Genomic DNA, 14545 nt, shown 5'->3' on the forward strand with positions numbered 1-14545 from the left:
CAGAGACAAAAGAATAGGGACGGGACCTGCACCAGTGGGAGGGAGCTGTAAAGGAGGAAAGGTTTCCACACACTAGGAAGCCCCTTCGCGGGCGGAGACTGCGGGTGGCAGAGGGGGGAAGCTTTGGAGCCACGGAGGAGAGCGCGGCAACAGGGGTGTGGAGGGCAAAGCGGAGAGATTCCCGCACAGAGGCTCGGCGCCGAGCAGCACTCACCAGCCCGAGAGGCTTGTCTGTTCACCCGCCTAGGCGGGCGGGGGCTGGAAGCTGAGGCTCGGGCTTCGGTCTGATTGCAGGGAGAGGACTGGGGTTGGCGGCGTGAACACAGCCTGAAGGGGTTAGCGCACCACAGCTAGCCGGGAGGGAGTCCGGGAAAAAGACTGCAGCTGCCGAAGAGGCAAGAGACTTTTTCTTGCCTCTTTGTTTCGCGGTGCGCAAGGAGAGGGGATTCAGAGCGCCGCTTAAACGAACTCCAGAGACGGGCGCGAGCCGTGGCTATCAGCGCGGACCCCAGAGACGGGCATGAGACGCTAAGGCTGCTGCTGCCGCCACCAAGAAGCCTGTATGCGACCAAAGGTCACTATCCACACCGCCCCTCCTGGGAGCCTGTGCAGCCCGCCACTGCCAGGCTCCCGTGATCCGGGGACAACTTCCCCGGGAGAACGCACGGCGCGCCTCAGGCTGCTGCAACATCACGCCGGCCTCTGCCGCCACAGGCTTGCCCCGCATCCGTACCCCTCCCTCCCCCCGGCCTGAGTGAGCCAGAGCCCCTGAAGCAGCTGCTCCTTTAACCCCGTTCTGTGTGAGCGAAGAACAGACGCCCTCAGGCGACCTACACGCAGAGGCCGGTCCAAATCCAAAGCTGAACCCCGGGAGCTGTACGAACAAAGAAGAGAAAGGGAAATCTCTCCCAGCAGCCTCAGAAGCAGCGGATTAAAGCTCCACAAACAATTTGATGTACCTGCATCTGTGGAATACCTGAATAGACAACGAATCATCCCAAATTTAGGAGGTGGACTTTGGGAGCAGGATATATTAATTTTTCCCCTTTTCCTTTTTTTGTGAGTGTACATGTGTATGCTTCTGGGTGAGATTTTGTCTGTATAGCTTTGCTTTCACCATTTGTCCTAGGGTTCGGTCCGTCCGTTTTTTTTTTTTTTGTACTTAAAAAATTTTTTTTCTTAATATATATTTTCTTAATAATTTTTTCCTTATTTTCTATTTTTAAAAAGTAAAAAAATTTTTTTCGTGACAAGTTCTTTCATATTTTTTATTTTAAAAAATTTTAAAAAAATTTTTCTTAATAAATTTGTTACTTAATAATTTTTTTCTTATTTTTTATTATAAAAAATTAATAAATTTATTTTAAAAAATTAAAAAAACTTTTTTTCTCAATAAATTTTTTCTTAATAATTTTTTTCTTATTTTTTATTATAATAGCTTTATTTTATTTTAGCCTCTTTCTTTCTTTCTATTTATTCTCCCTTTTATTCTGAGCCGTGTGGATGAAAGGCTCTTGGTGCTCCAGCCAGGCATCAGGGCTGTGCCTCTGAGGTGGGAGAGCCAACTTCAGGACACTGGTCCACAAGAGACCTCCCAGCTCCACGTAATACCAAACGGTGAAAATCTCTCAGAGCTCTCCATCTCAACATCAAGACCCAGCTTCACTCAACGACCAGCAAGCTACAGTGCTGGACACCCTATGCCAAACAACTAGCAAGAGAGGAACACAGCCCCATCGATTAACAGAGAGACTGCCTAAAATCATAATAAGGCCACAGACCCCAAAACACACCACCAGACGTGGACGTGCCCACCAGAAAGACAAGATCCAGCCTCATCCACCAGAACACAGGCACTAGTTCCCTCCACCAGGAAGCCTACACAACCCACTGAACCAACCTTAGCCACTGGGGACAGATACCAAAAACAACGGGAACTACGAACCTGCAGCCTGTGAAAAGGAGACTCCAAACACAGTAAGATAAGCAAAGTGAGAAGACAGAAAAACACACAGCAGATGAAGGAGCAGGGTCACAACACACCAGACCTAACAAATGAAGAGGAAATAGGCAGTCTACCTGAAAAAGAATTCAGAATAATGATAGTAAGGATGATCCAAAATCTTGGAAATAGAATTGACAAAATGCAAGAAACATTTAACAAGGACGTAGAAGAACTAAAGAGGAACCAAGCAACGATGAAAAGCACAATAAATGAAATTAAAAATACTCTAGACGGGATCGATAGCAGAATAACTGAGGCAGAAGAACGGATAAGTGACCTGGAAGATAAAATAGTGGAAATAACTACTGCAGAGCAGAATAAAGAAAAAAGAATGAAAAGAACTGAGGACAGTCTCAGAGACCTCTGGGACAACATTAAACGCACCAACATTCGAATTATAGGGGTCCCAGAAGAAGAAGAGAAAAAGAAGGGGACTGAGAAAATATTTGAAGAGATTATAGTGGAAAACTTTCCTAATATGGGAAAGGAAATAGTTAATCAAGTCCTGGAAGCACAGAGAGTCCCATACAGGATAAATCCAAGGAGAAACACACCAAGACACATATTAATCAAACTATCAAAAATTAAATATAAAGAAAACATATTAAAAGCAGCAAGGGAAAAACAACAAATAACACACAAGGGCATCCCCATAAGGTTAACAGCTGATCTTTCAGCAGAAACTCTGCAAGCCAGAAGGGAGTGGCAGGATATACTTAAAGTGATGAAGGAGAAAAAACTACAACCAAGATTACTCTACCCAGCAAGGATCTCATTCAGATTTGATGGAGAAATTAAAACCTTTACAGACGAGCAAAAGCTGAGAGAGTTCAGCACCACCAAACCAGCTCTACAACAAATGCTAAAGGAACTTCTCTAGGCAAGAAACACAAGAGAAGGAAAACACCTACAATAACAAACCCAAAACATTTAAGAAAATGGGAATAGGAACATACATATCGATAATTACCTTAAATGTAAATGGATTAAATGCTCCCACCAAAAGACACAGACTGGCTGAATGGATACAAAAACAAGACCCATATATATGCTGTCTACAAGAGACCCACTTCAGACCTAGAGACACATACAGACTGAAAGTGAGGGGATGGAAAAAGATATTCCATGCAAATGGAAATCAAAAGAAAGCTGGAGTAGCAATTCTCATATCAGACAAAATAGACTTTAAAATAAAGACAATTACAAGAGACAAAGAAGGACACTATATAATGATTAAGGGATCGATTCAAGAAGAAGGTATAACAATTGTAAATATTTATGCACCCAATATAGGAGCACCTCAATACATAAGGCAAATACTAACAGCCATAAAAGGGGAAATCGACAGTAACACAATCATAGTAGGGGACTTTAACACCCCACTTTCACCAATGGACAGATCATCCAAAATGAAAATAAATAAGGAAACACAAGTTTTAAATGATACATTAAACAAGATGGACTTAATTGATATTTATAGGACATTCCACCCAAAAACAACAGAATACACATTTTTCTCAAGTGCCCATGGAACATTCTCCAGGATAGATCATATCTTGGGTCACAAATCAAGCCTTGGTAAATTTAAGAAAACTGAAATCGTATCAAGTATCTTTTCCTACCACAATGCTTTGAGACTAGATATCAATTACAGGAAAAGATCTGTAAAAAATACAAACACATGGAGGCTACACAATACACTACTTAATAACGAAGTGATCACTGAAGGAATCAAAGGGGAAATCAAAAAATACCTAGAAACAAATGACAATGGAGACACGACGACCCAAAACCTATGGGATGCAGCAAAAGCAGTTCTAAGAGGGAAGTTTATAGCAATACAAGCCTACATCAAGAAACAGGAAACATCTCGAATAAACAACCTAACCTTGCACCTAAAGCAATTAGAGAAAGAAGAACAAAAAAACCCCAAAGCTAGCAGAAGGAAAGAAATCATAAAGATCAGATCAGAAATAAATGAAAAAGAAATGAAGAAAACAATAGCAAAGGTCAATAGAACTAAAAGCTGGTTCTTTGAGAAGATAAACAAAATTGATAAACCATTAGCCAGACTCATCAAGAGAAAAAGGGAGAAGACTCAAATCAATAGAATTAGAAATGAAAAAGAGGAAGTAACCACTGACACTGCAGAAATACAAAGGATCATGAGAGATTACTACAAGCAACTCTATGCCAATAAAATGGACAACCTGGAAGAAATGGACAGACTCTTAGAAATGCACAACCTGCCGAGACTGAACCAGGAAGAAATAGAAAATATGAACAGACCAACCACAAGCACTGAAATTGAAACTGTGATTAAAAATCTTCCAACACACAAAAGCCCAGGACCAGATGGCTTCACAGGCGAATTCTATCAAACATTTAGAGAAGAGCTAACATCTATCCTTCTCAAACTCTTCCACAATATTGCAGAGGGAGGAACACTCCCCAACTCATTCTACGAGGCCACCATCACCCTGATACCAAAACCAGACAAAGATGTCACATAGAAAGAAAACTACAGGCCAATATCACTAATGAACATAGATGCAAAAATCCTCAACAAAATACTAGCAAACAGAATCCAACAGCACATTAAAAGGATCATATACCATGATCAAGTGGGGTTTATTCCAGGAATGCAAGGATTCTTCAATATATGCCAATCAATCAACGTAATACATCATATTAACAAATTGAAGGAGAAAAACCATATGATCATCTCAATAGATGCAGAGAAAGCTTTCGACAAAATTCAACACCCATTTATGATAAAAGCCCTGCAGAAAGTAGGCATAGAGGGAACTTTCCTCAACATAATAAAGGCCATATATGACAAACCCACAGCCAACATTGTCCTCAATGGTGAAAAACTGAAACCATTTCCACTAAGATCAGGAACAAGACGAGGTTGCCCACTCTCACCACTATTATTCAACATAGTGTTGGAAGTGTTAGCCACAGCAATCAGAGAAGAAAAAGAAATAAAAGGAATCCAAATCGGAAAAGAAGAAGTAAAGCTGTCACTGTTTGCAGATGACATGATACTATACATAGAGAATCCTAAAGATGCTACCAGAAAATTACTAGAGCTAATCAATGAATTTGGTAAAGTAGCAGGATACAAAATTAATGCACAGAAATCTTTTGCATTCCTATACAGTAATGATGAAAAATCTGAAAGAGAAATTAAGGAAACACTCCCATTTACCATTGCAACAAAAAGAATAAAATACCTAGGAATAAACCTACCTAGGGAGACAAAAGACCTGTATGCAGAAAACTATAAGACACTGATGAAAGAAATTAAAGATGATACCAACAGATGGAGAGATATACCATGTTCTTGGATTGGAAGAATCAATATTGTGAAAATGACTCTGCTACCCAAAGCAATCTACAGATTCAGTGCAATCCCTATCAAACTGCCAATGGCATTCTTCACAGAATTAGAACAAAAATTTTACAATTTGTATGGAAACACAAAAGACCCTGAAGAGCCACAGCAATCTTGAGAAAGAAAACTGGAGTTGGAGGAATCAGGCTTCCTGACTTCAAACTATACCACAAAGCTACAGTAATCAAGACAGTATGGTACTGGCACAAAAACAGAAATATAGATCAATATCTTATACCTGATAGATCTATCAGGTACAAGATAGAATGCCCAGAGATAAACCCACGCACATATCGGCACCTAATTTACAACAAAGGAGGCAAGAACATACAATGGAGAAAAGACAGCCTCTTCAGTAAGGGGTGCTGGGAAAACTGGACAGCTACATGTAAAAGAATGAAATTAGAACACTTCCTAACACCATACACAAAAATAAACTCCAAATGGATCAAAGAGTTAAACGTAAGACCAGACACTATAAAACTCTTAGAGGAAAACACAGTAAAAATACTTTTTGACATAAACCACAGTAAGATCTTTTTTGACCCACCTCCTAGAGTAATGGAAATAAAAACAAACAAAAAAAAACAAATGGGACTTATTAAACTTAAAAGCTTTTGCACAGCAGAGGAAACCATAAACAAGAGAAAAAGACAACCCTTAGAACAGGAGAAAATATTTACAAATGAAACAACAGACAAACGATTAATCTCCAAAATTTACAAACAGCTCATGGAGCTCAGTAACAAAAAAACAAACCATCCAGTTAAAAAATGGGTGGAAGACCTAAGTAGACATTTCACCAAGGAAGACATACAGATGGCCAAGAGGCACATGAAAAGCTGCTCCACATCACTAATTATTAGAGAAACGCAAATGAAAACTACAATGAGGTATCACCTCACACCAGTTAGAATGGGCATCATCAGAAAATCTACAAACAACAAATGCTGGAGAAGGCGTGGAGAAAAGGGAACCCTCTTGCACTGTTGGTGGGAATGTAAATTGGTACAACCACTATAGAAAACAGTATGGAGGTTCCTTAAAAAACTAAAAATAGGACTACCATATGACCCAGCAATACCACTATTGGGCATATACCCTGAGAAAACCATAATTCAAAAAGAGACATGTACCACAACGTTCATCGCAGCTCTATTTACAATAGCCAGGACATGGAAGCAACCTAAGTGTCCATCAACAGATGAATGGATAAAGAAGATGTGGCACATATATACAACAGAATAGTACTCAGCCATAAAAAGAAACAAAATTGAGTTATTTGTAGTGAGGTGGTTGGACCTAGAGTCTGTCATACAGAGTGAAGTCAGAAAGAGAAATACAAATACCGTATGCTAACACATAGATCTATATATGGAATCTAAAAAAAAAAAAAAGGGTACTGATGAACCTAGTTGCAGGGCAGGAATAAAGATGTAGATATAGAGAATGGACTTGAGGACATGGGGTGGGAGGGGGAAGCTGGGGCGAAGTGAGAGTAGCATCGAGATATATACACTACCAAATGTAAAATAGTTAGCTAGTGGGAAGCAGCAGCATAGCACAGGGAGGGAGATCAGCTCGGTGCTTTGCAATGACCTAGAGGGGTGGGATAGGGAGGATGGGAGGGAGGCTAAAGAGGGGAAATGGGGACATATGTATGCATATGGCTGATTCACTTTGCTGTACAACAGAGACTAACACAGTATTGTGAAGTAATTATACTCCAGTAAAGATCTATTTTTTTAAAAAAAGGGTAGGTGAAGCTCAAGTTGTGCCCATAAAACTCAATTAAGATGAGAGAAGTCACCAGTGGTGAAGAAGCTTTGGGAAGAGTGTCAGGCACGAGACAAGCACAAGGCCAGGGAATAAATGTACTGGTACCAGAAAACAAGGCAAATGAGAGTACCAGGCACTAGGTAAGCAGCCAGGATAGCATCAATGACAAGCAAACATCAAAATGAAGCAGCTCCTACCTCAAGCCAAGAAGCCTTTTAAGTACTTCCTACTCCTGAGTGTGGCCAATTCGGACTCCAAGTGAATTACACTGGGTGGATGGTAAACAGATTAACAAAACCAGTGGGAAAGGAAGCAGAAGTGATTATAGTACAAAATATGGAACTTGTGCAGAGGAGCTGCTTAGAGAAGTAGCTTAGGGAAGCTACAGCCCACCAGGTGGTTTCAAATCGCAGCTCCACTATTTCTTAGTCTATAAACTTGGAAAATTATTTTACCTCCCCCAGTTTAAATTTCCCCATGAACAAAAGGGCGATAACATATCCTATCTCACGTTGTTAAAAGAGAGAATCATTATTAATCATTTAGCATGTAGTAATCACCCAACTATGAACTATCAATGATCATAAATATTGTAGAGTTAATTTATTAAATCATAGTTCTGGAGTTTAATGTATCTAATGTTAGTTTCAATTTTGGCTTCTGCATACAGTCTGTTGGATTTATTATGCTGGATCCTCTGTGATCCCCTAAATATTTGTGTGCAAGCAGTTTGAGGACTGCACAGGGTTAAAGCACGGTACAGCTCTGTTGTCACTTACAGGTGGATACGGCTGTGTGCACACATTATTTTGAAAATATGAAAGTTACAAACAGATTGACCATCTTGCTCTGACACCTATTCTATAAAATTATTCTAGTTCCTTTAGTGATAATTAAATCTATCCCCACTATGCAACTCTTGCATTAGATTAGTCAACCTGAGATTTTCTTTCCTAAAATGGCTGAACATACTGTTTTGGTTCTACCAAACCACAAAACATGAAACCACAGTCTAAGTCTAAAACATCACCCTCTGTGGTGTGGAATGCTGCAAATATAGTCACTGCCAGGCCAACTTTTTGTTTGAGATAGCCAATCTTCTTCTCTTCCAAATGACACCCTTTTAAAAAAGGATGAAAAGCATTGGTAACATTCCCTGAACATTGACCTGAAATGTCCATAACGGAGACTCACTACAAGAAGCAAGAACTCATGAATAACATTAAATGGCCTTTTTATGATTATTTTTGATCTAGTATTGTTTATGTGAAATAATAGGCCCACAAAAACAATCTGAAAGTCTAACTAGTTACATGATATGGATAAAAGCAAGTTTTTCTTCTTAAGTCATAATCTACTTAAATTTATGCCCAGTAGTTTTGGAACTCAAATGAATAATTTTATGCACCACTAATTAGTAGTACTTAAATTGTCTCAAGCCCTTTTTAAAAAAAAATCAAGTTGAAACAGTGACTATCGTATTAAAAGCACAATGCTTAATCTTAAACGCTATACCACTATTATATATGCATTTCTGTATTATTTTTCAAGACTCAAAGAATCAAAGTGACCATTCAGTTTGTAAAGTTAATATTCACCTATTTGATCCATGTTCATTAAGCAGCTTTGGAGGAAAAGCAGTAACCGCTGACATGCTGAATGCACATAGGCGATAATACCTCATTTCATCTTTACAACCAACCTATCAGGTAGGTACTGTTAAAAGTCAGGTAGAAAACCCAGTCCCTTTCTAGAGCTCATTCTCTTAAACACTATATAAATTCTAGGGAAAACTTGTTCTTTTGTTTGTTTGCTTTTAAACCTAATAGCAGTAATCACAACTATCACTGCAACTGTGATTTGCACGGTGCTTGGCAGTTACATCCTCTGTCTGCTAGGATATGTAACAATAGCTTTATGTGGACAGAAAAGGTCTAATCAAACTTTGTAAGCTACAATGATCAGAATTCTAATGGTGAATAAGGAAATAGTTAAGGCATAGCAGAAACATGAATGGCACTGATGTTAATATTAAGTTATTTGGCAACTTTTAACAGTGATCAAGGTTACAGTAAGCAAACAATAGAGTTTATGTAAGTAGTTCCATCAGGACAATTACTGGAATAAAAGTTAAGGAAGCCATTGTTTTAGAAAGGGTCATTGAGAGTGAAGACCTTGAATATGAGTGGAGATAAAACAAAATTCAGTTCAAGGAATAAGGGATAAATATAAAACTTTTGTTAGGATGTTTCCTATCTACTCCAAGTCACTTCAGCACAGACAGACCTAACCCTTATATGGTTTGTCACTAATCCGAAGAGAGAACCAGGAAAGTCCAGAAGCTAAAAAGATTTTCAAGAAGACAGTAAGTAAGCAAAGAAACATGTAAGATGTTTAGATTTTCTACAATCTTGGAGGGGTTGAGGGTGTCATTCCCTTTTTGCTGGGCTATTTCACTCTTCCTTCTAGAGCTAGACAACTCTACAAGAACATTGGGTGAATAGAAAATATCTGTGCAGGAAAGAGAGAGAAGCAAAACTAGAAAATGTTGAGAAGTGAAACTTTGTATATTTCTTGAAAACAAGAATTCTGTATCTAATCACCCTCTTCATTTGGGCCTTATATTTCTAAAAGCATTTCTTGTATTTTACACTCTGCTGGTAGATTCAGAGACCCTCCACCCAGAGATTCCAATCTTATTTCCAAGGCACTTCTCTTAATAACCACAGAGTTTAGTCATGGTTCAAACACATCTTGCTGTGCCCTAGACAGAGTCTACAGTGGTCTTTGTGGCCATTTTCAGCTTTGTTGATTCTACCCCAAGGGCGTAATCACCAAGAATGAAGAGTGTTCACCAGACAGCCTAGGGGCTTGGGGATCATAAAAGATCCCAGCAGGAAAAAAATTTTAGTTTATATGAAATAAAATACGAAGCTTAGAGGGTCATGATTTTCATTTAAAGAACAAAGATAGTAGAACTAAAATGTTTTGTGTTAACTTTTATTCTAAATAAAAAACGCATTTTCTTTATAGTTCTTAACTTTTGTTAAAAAAAAACAGCTTTGGCATGAAAATCATCACGCATAAATGAAAATACAATTTAATGAAATGTCATATTTTATAAATTTAAGTGATGCAAACATTTGACTTATCTGTTAAATTAAGCTGCCAGGTTCTTTTTCACATGCAACAAGCTCTGTTTTATTTCATGTGTTACCAAACTGTGTAATTTTATTTTTCAAGAAACATGAGATGACATGGAGAGATGAAGAAGGAGGGAGGGCCAAACTTCTTGAGTAATCCGACTAAAGTTGTCATGCACATGCTGTATCATTCACATTGTGATTGACATTTATTTGTAGTTTGTACTTTGTTTTATACATAGAGGAGGCATTGCTAGTGAATTTTAAAAAAAAAAGTAAGATAACAATCTGCTACCTTTGCTGTCATCAACATCTCCAAATTATGGTCTAGGGCCAAAGTCTAAGTTTTGGCCTCCAGATGTTAATAGTTAGGAATTTGGTGTCCAAATGGATGACTCCTGATAGGAAAATGTTTGGCAACAGATGATAGACCAGTGAAGCCTACAGTCTCTGAAATCAAACAACCTAGATTCAAATATCCAGGCTCTGTCCCTCCATAGCTCTTGACCCTGGTCAAGTTGCTTAGCCTTTTTAAGCTTCTGTTTCCTTACCCACATAACAGAGAAAATTATAGTATCTTCCTCTTAAGATTGTTATGAGGGTTTAATGATATAATGCATATACAAGTTCTTAGCGGAGTGCATGGTAAATAGGAAAAAACTTGGTATATGCTAACTACCATTATTATATTAATAATCTGAAATGCTCTCTAATTTTGCCATTCTGACAAATATTTCCACCAACTGCTTCAAAGTTATTAGTGTCAAAAAATACCAGGTCAATTTCAATACAAACTTGTCTATCAGAGACGGGATGCTTACAGCCAACATCCAGAGTTATCTTGCCAGTTGCTCTTCCGGCATCATTGACAGCAACACACGTATAATCACCAGCATCCAGATCTTGAGTTTCTTGAATCTTCAAAAGTCCCAAGAGAGGGTCAATAATGAGAAATGGTGAGGGCCTCAGCTCAAGATCCCCTAAGTCAAAACAAAGCGGAGAACTTTAAACAGTTAAATGTTTACATAGTTTGCTATTGATATGATTGCAAAACTTCTGAAGAAAACGATTGTAAAGTTTTTAAATACAAGTGTCTTGCACAATGCAGACACTTAAACAATGTTTATGCAATGAAAGAATGAAGTGTTTCTTGGTAATGAGCTGATTTATTAGTCTGTATAATTTCACAGGCTAATCTATAGTCAAAAATCAGGCCCTAAATGAATTATGTACAAATATTTCCTACTGTATATGTACCTAAATGAGAACAAACTCTCTGAAGCTATGTTGGGGGACTAGGAAAGAGTGGCAGCTGTCACCGTGGCTGTGTTAGGTAAGAAGGGAATGGGAAGACGAAGGTTGAAATGAGGTTTCTACCATCTTTGTGGCAGGATGAATTTCAATGACCCAGGAAATGCTTCGGAGACTATGGGTGTTCTTAGTGTGGCTAATGACCAGGTTTCTGGTTTGCTGAATGTTCTCAGTCAGATTTTGTCTTGTGAAAGGTATGAGCTGCCTGAGAGGATTCTAAGGATGGCTCGGGAAGTAGGAACCACAGCTGGCTAGAGAGGGTAGGGAAGAGCTTGCTGAGAGAAGAGAAAGAGTGGATGAGGAACTCTTGACAATGGCCAGAGAGACGTATCGTTATATAAATCTCCCAGGATACCTCTACTAAATCTGTATTAGGCATCAAAGTTCTTTAAGTTGGAGTTAGAGGAAGAGTTTTTTATTATGGAGTTTTTTGGAAGAAGCAGGCAGGGGATAAATGAGTGGAGGATGGAACCAGATATTGAGTCTGACCTTGGTATGAGGGTAGAATGACCCAAGAAAGATGACTTATGTCTGGGTTGCCTGTCCCTGCAGTGCTTCAGATCCCCTGAGAACCATTTCTATTTGAAGGCAGGCAATGCCTCAACAAATCTCTAAGTTGGGTTAGCCTTTCCTTAGGCTTCCCTTCCTCCAAGGTTTCGCCTCATCGAAGAATGAATTTCACCAGGATGACAAATATCATAAAAAATTACCTAGTACTGATGTTTAAGTGGCAGCCTAGTCTCCATATCTTTTTTGTTTGTTTTTGTAAAGGGTGATGTCAAACTCTTTGTGGGGATCCTAAAAAATTCCAGGAGGTTTAAGGGCCATTGCCTTAGGGTTTCACAGCATGCCCAGATGTCAAGTCTGAAGAGGTACTCTCCAAAATGCCATATACTAGCTTAGCCATGTGCCCTGGGACTAAGGACTGTGGAAGTAACTCCCTTAGCTTTTAACAGGCTAAAACCCCAGAGCTAGCAATTCTCTAGGACACTACATAAAGCAGCCACCAACAGACTCAGAGCAACAAACAATTTTCCTTTTGTTTTTATAATTTGGGGAAGAGAAGAGGTCAAAGGAGCCATAAATTTAAAAACAAAAAAATTACATTAGCAACTGTCAGTGCCAAAAATAAAGTATTTTTCAGCATTCCAACATTTAAAACCCCAATCATCCTTTTAAGCTTGCTACTGGATACCACGCGAGAATGAGAGAAGCAACTAAAGCCTTGTCTATGTGCCTCTGGGAAACTTTCATAAGTAAAAGCAGATGATGTTGACATAAACTTTCCTCCCTCTAGGGGAGGATGCAATGTGACCAAGCTGTTCATCAAGCATTAAAATGTTTGGACTAAAATGCATTTAGATTTTTGGATTTTACTTCTCCTTTATTTCTTCTGTATATGTCAGAGGATATAACAGGATGAAATAAAGACTAAAAAGCTACTTTTTGCTAGTAGCTTTTTTTTTTTTAAATAAAAGTGTTTAAGGAATAGCAGCAATGAAACAAAATATAAATTGGAAAACACTGGTTATATCAAGTTTGCATTTTGATCACATTTTGGTCATCTTTCTTGATTTCTACTGAACAATTAGTAATCAAATTACTGAGAAGCCACAGAGAAATACAGAACTTTGAGATGAAAATGATTGAGGGAGTATTTACTTTTAATATTAGATAAGATTAGAAGAATGTTTACACACATAGTAAAATATATAAACTTTGCTGACAATCTATTCTAGGATTGAACAATCATTACCATTAAGGAGGATTCTTTCTGCTTTAGTTTAAATTCAATTCTGGCCTCTGTGGATGCAAAGACTAACAGAGAGATCATTATCCATGACATAAGACCCTTTAAATTGTTGAAGGTTCTTTAGCGGTTCTCAAAAATATTTGTCTCAAGACCTTTTTATACTTTTAAAAATTATTGGGGACTTTAACGAATTTTTGTTTATGTGGATTATATTTATTTGTACTTCGCATTTTAGAAAGGAAACAAAAAATTTAAAACATATGTATTTAGTTTCTAATAACTCATGACTTTTTATCATAAATGTATTTTATAAAAAAAAAATTTCCCTGAACAAGAGAAACTTAGTGAGAAAAGTGGCATTGTTTCACATTTTTGCAAATCTCTAGAATGTCTAGCTTAATAGAAGAGAGCTGAGTGGTCATTTTTGCTTCTGCATTCACTTTATTGGATATCACATATCATGTAGCTGAGATGAGTGTGAAAAAGCCAAATAACATCTTAGTATCATCAGGAAAATAATTTTGATCTCACGGATTCCCTGAAAAGAATTGTGGGGAACCTCCAGGGATTCCCAACTACACTTTAGCAACAACAGATCTAAAGAAACAAATTCAATTTCTTTACTATTTTACCAGAAATATTCTTTATACAACATTTTAATAGTGTCCCTGATTCTTCTTTGAACCCACTTTATGTTGCTCATTTCTTTTTTTTTTTTTTAATTAATTAATTTATTTATTTATTTATTTTTGGCTGTGTCGGGTCTTCGTTTCTGTGCAAGGGCTTTCTCCAGTTGCGGCAAGTGGGGGCCACTCTTCATCGCGGTGCGCGGGCCTCTCACTATCACGGCCTCTCTTGTTGCGGAGCACAGGCTCCAGACGCGCAGGCTCAGTAGTTGCGGCTCACGGGCCTAGTTGCTCTGCGGCATGTGGGATCTTCCCAGACCAGGGCTCGATCCCGTGTCCCCTGCATTAGCAGGCAGATTCTCAACCACTGCGTCACCAGGGAAGCCCTATGTTGCTCATTTCTAAAATCTAAAATTTTGGGGGGCATTTGTATGTATGAAATTCCTTTTCTCAAATGGTCTGAATGAAATACAATTTATTAATGAATGATGGTTGCCAAGGGCTGCAGGGCAGGGGAAATGGGGAGCT

General features: G+C 38.5%; 1 protein-coding gene across 5 annotated transcripts in view; it reads right to left on the reverse strand.

Moving 5' to 3' along the window:
• HMCN1 (hemicentin 1) overlaps positions 1-14545 on the reverse strand; it is a 508722-nt gene that overhangs the window by 256754 nt on the left and 237423 nt on the right. For all 5 annotated transcript variants that reach the window (XM_061187531.1, XM_061187534.1, XM_061187532.1 and 2 more), the window contains exon 15: positions 11149-11307. In XM_061187531.1, coding sequence (XP_061043514.1) covers positions 11149-11307 — 159 coding nt within the window. The remainder of the gene's footprint in view (positions 1-11148; positions 11308-14545) is intronic.

This window comes from Eubalaena glacialis, chromosome 3, assembly GCF_028564815.1.
Source record: "Eubalaena glacialis isolate mEubGla1 chromosome 3, mEubGla1.1.hap2.+ XY, whole genome shotgun sequence".
In the NCBI taxonomy this organism is placed as follows: Eukaryota; Metazoa; Chordata; class Mammalia; order Artiodactyla; family Balaenidae; genus Eubalaena; species Eubalaena glacialis.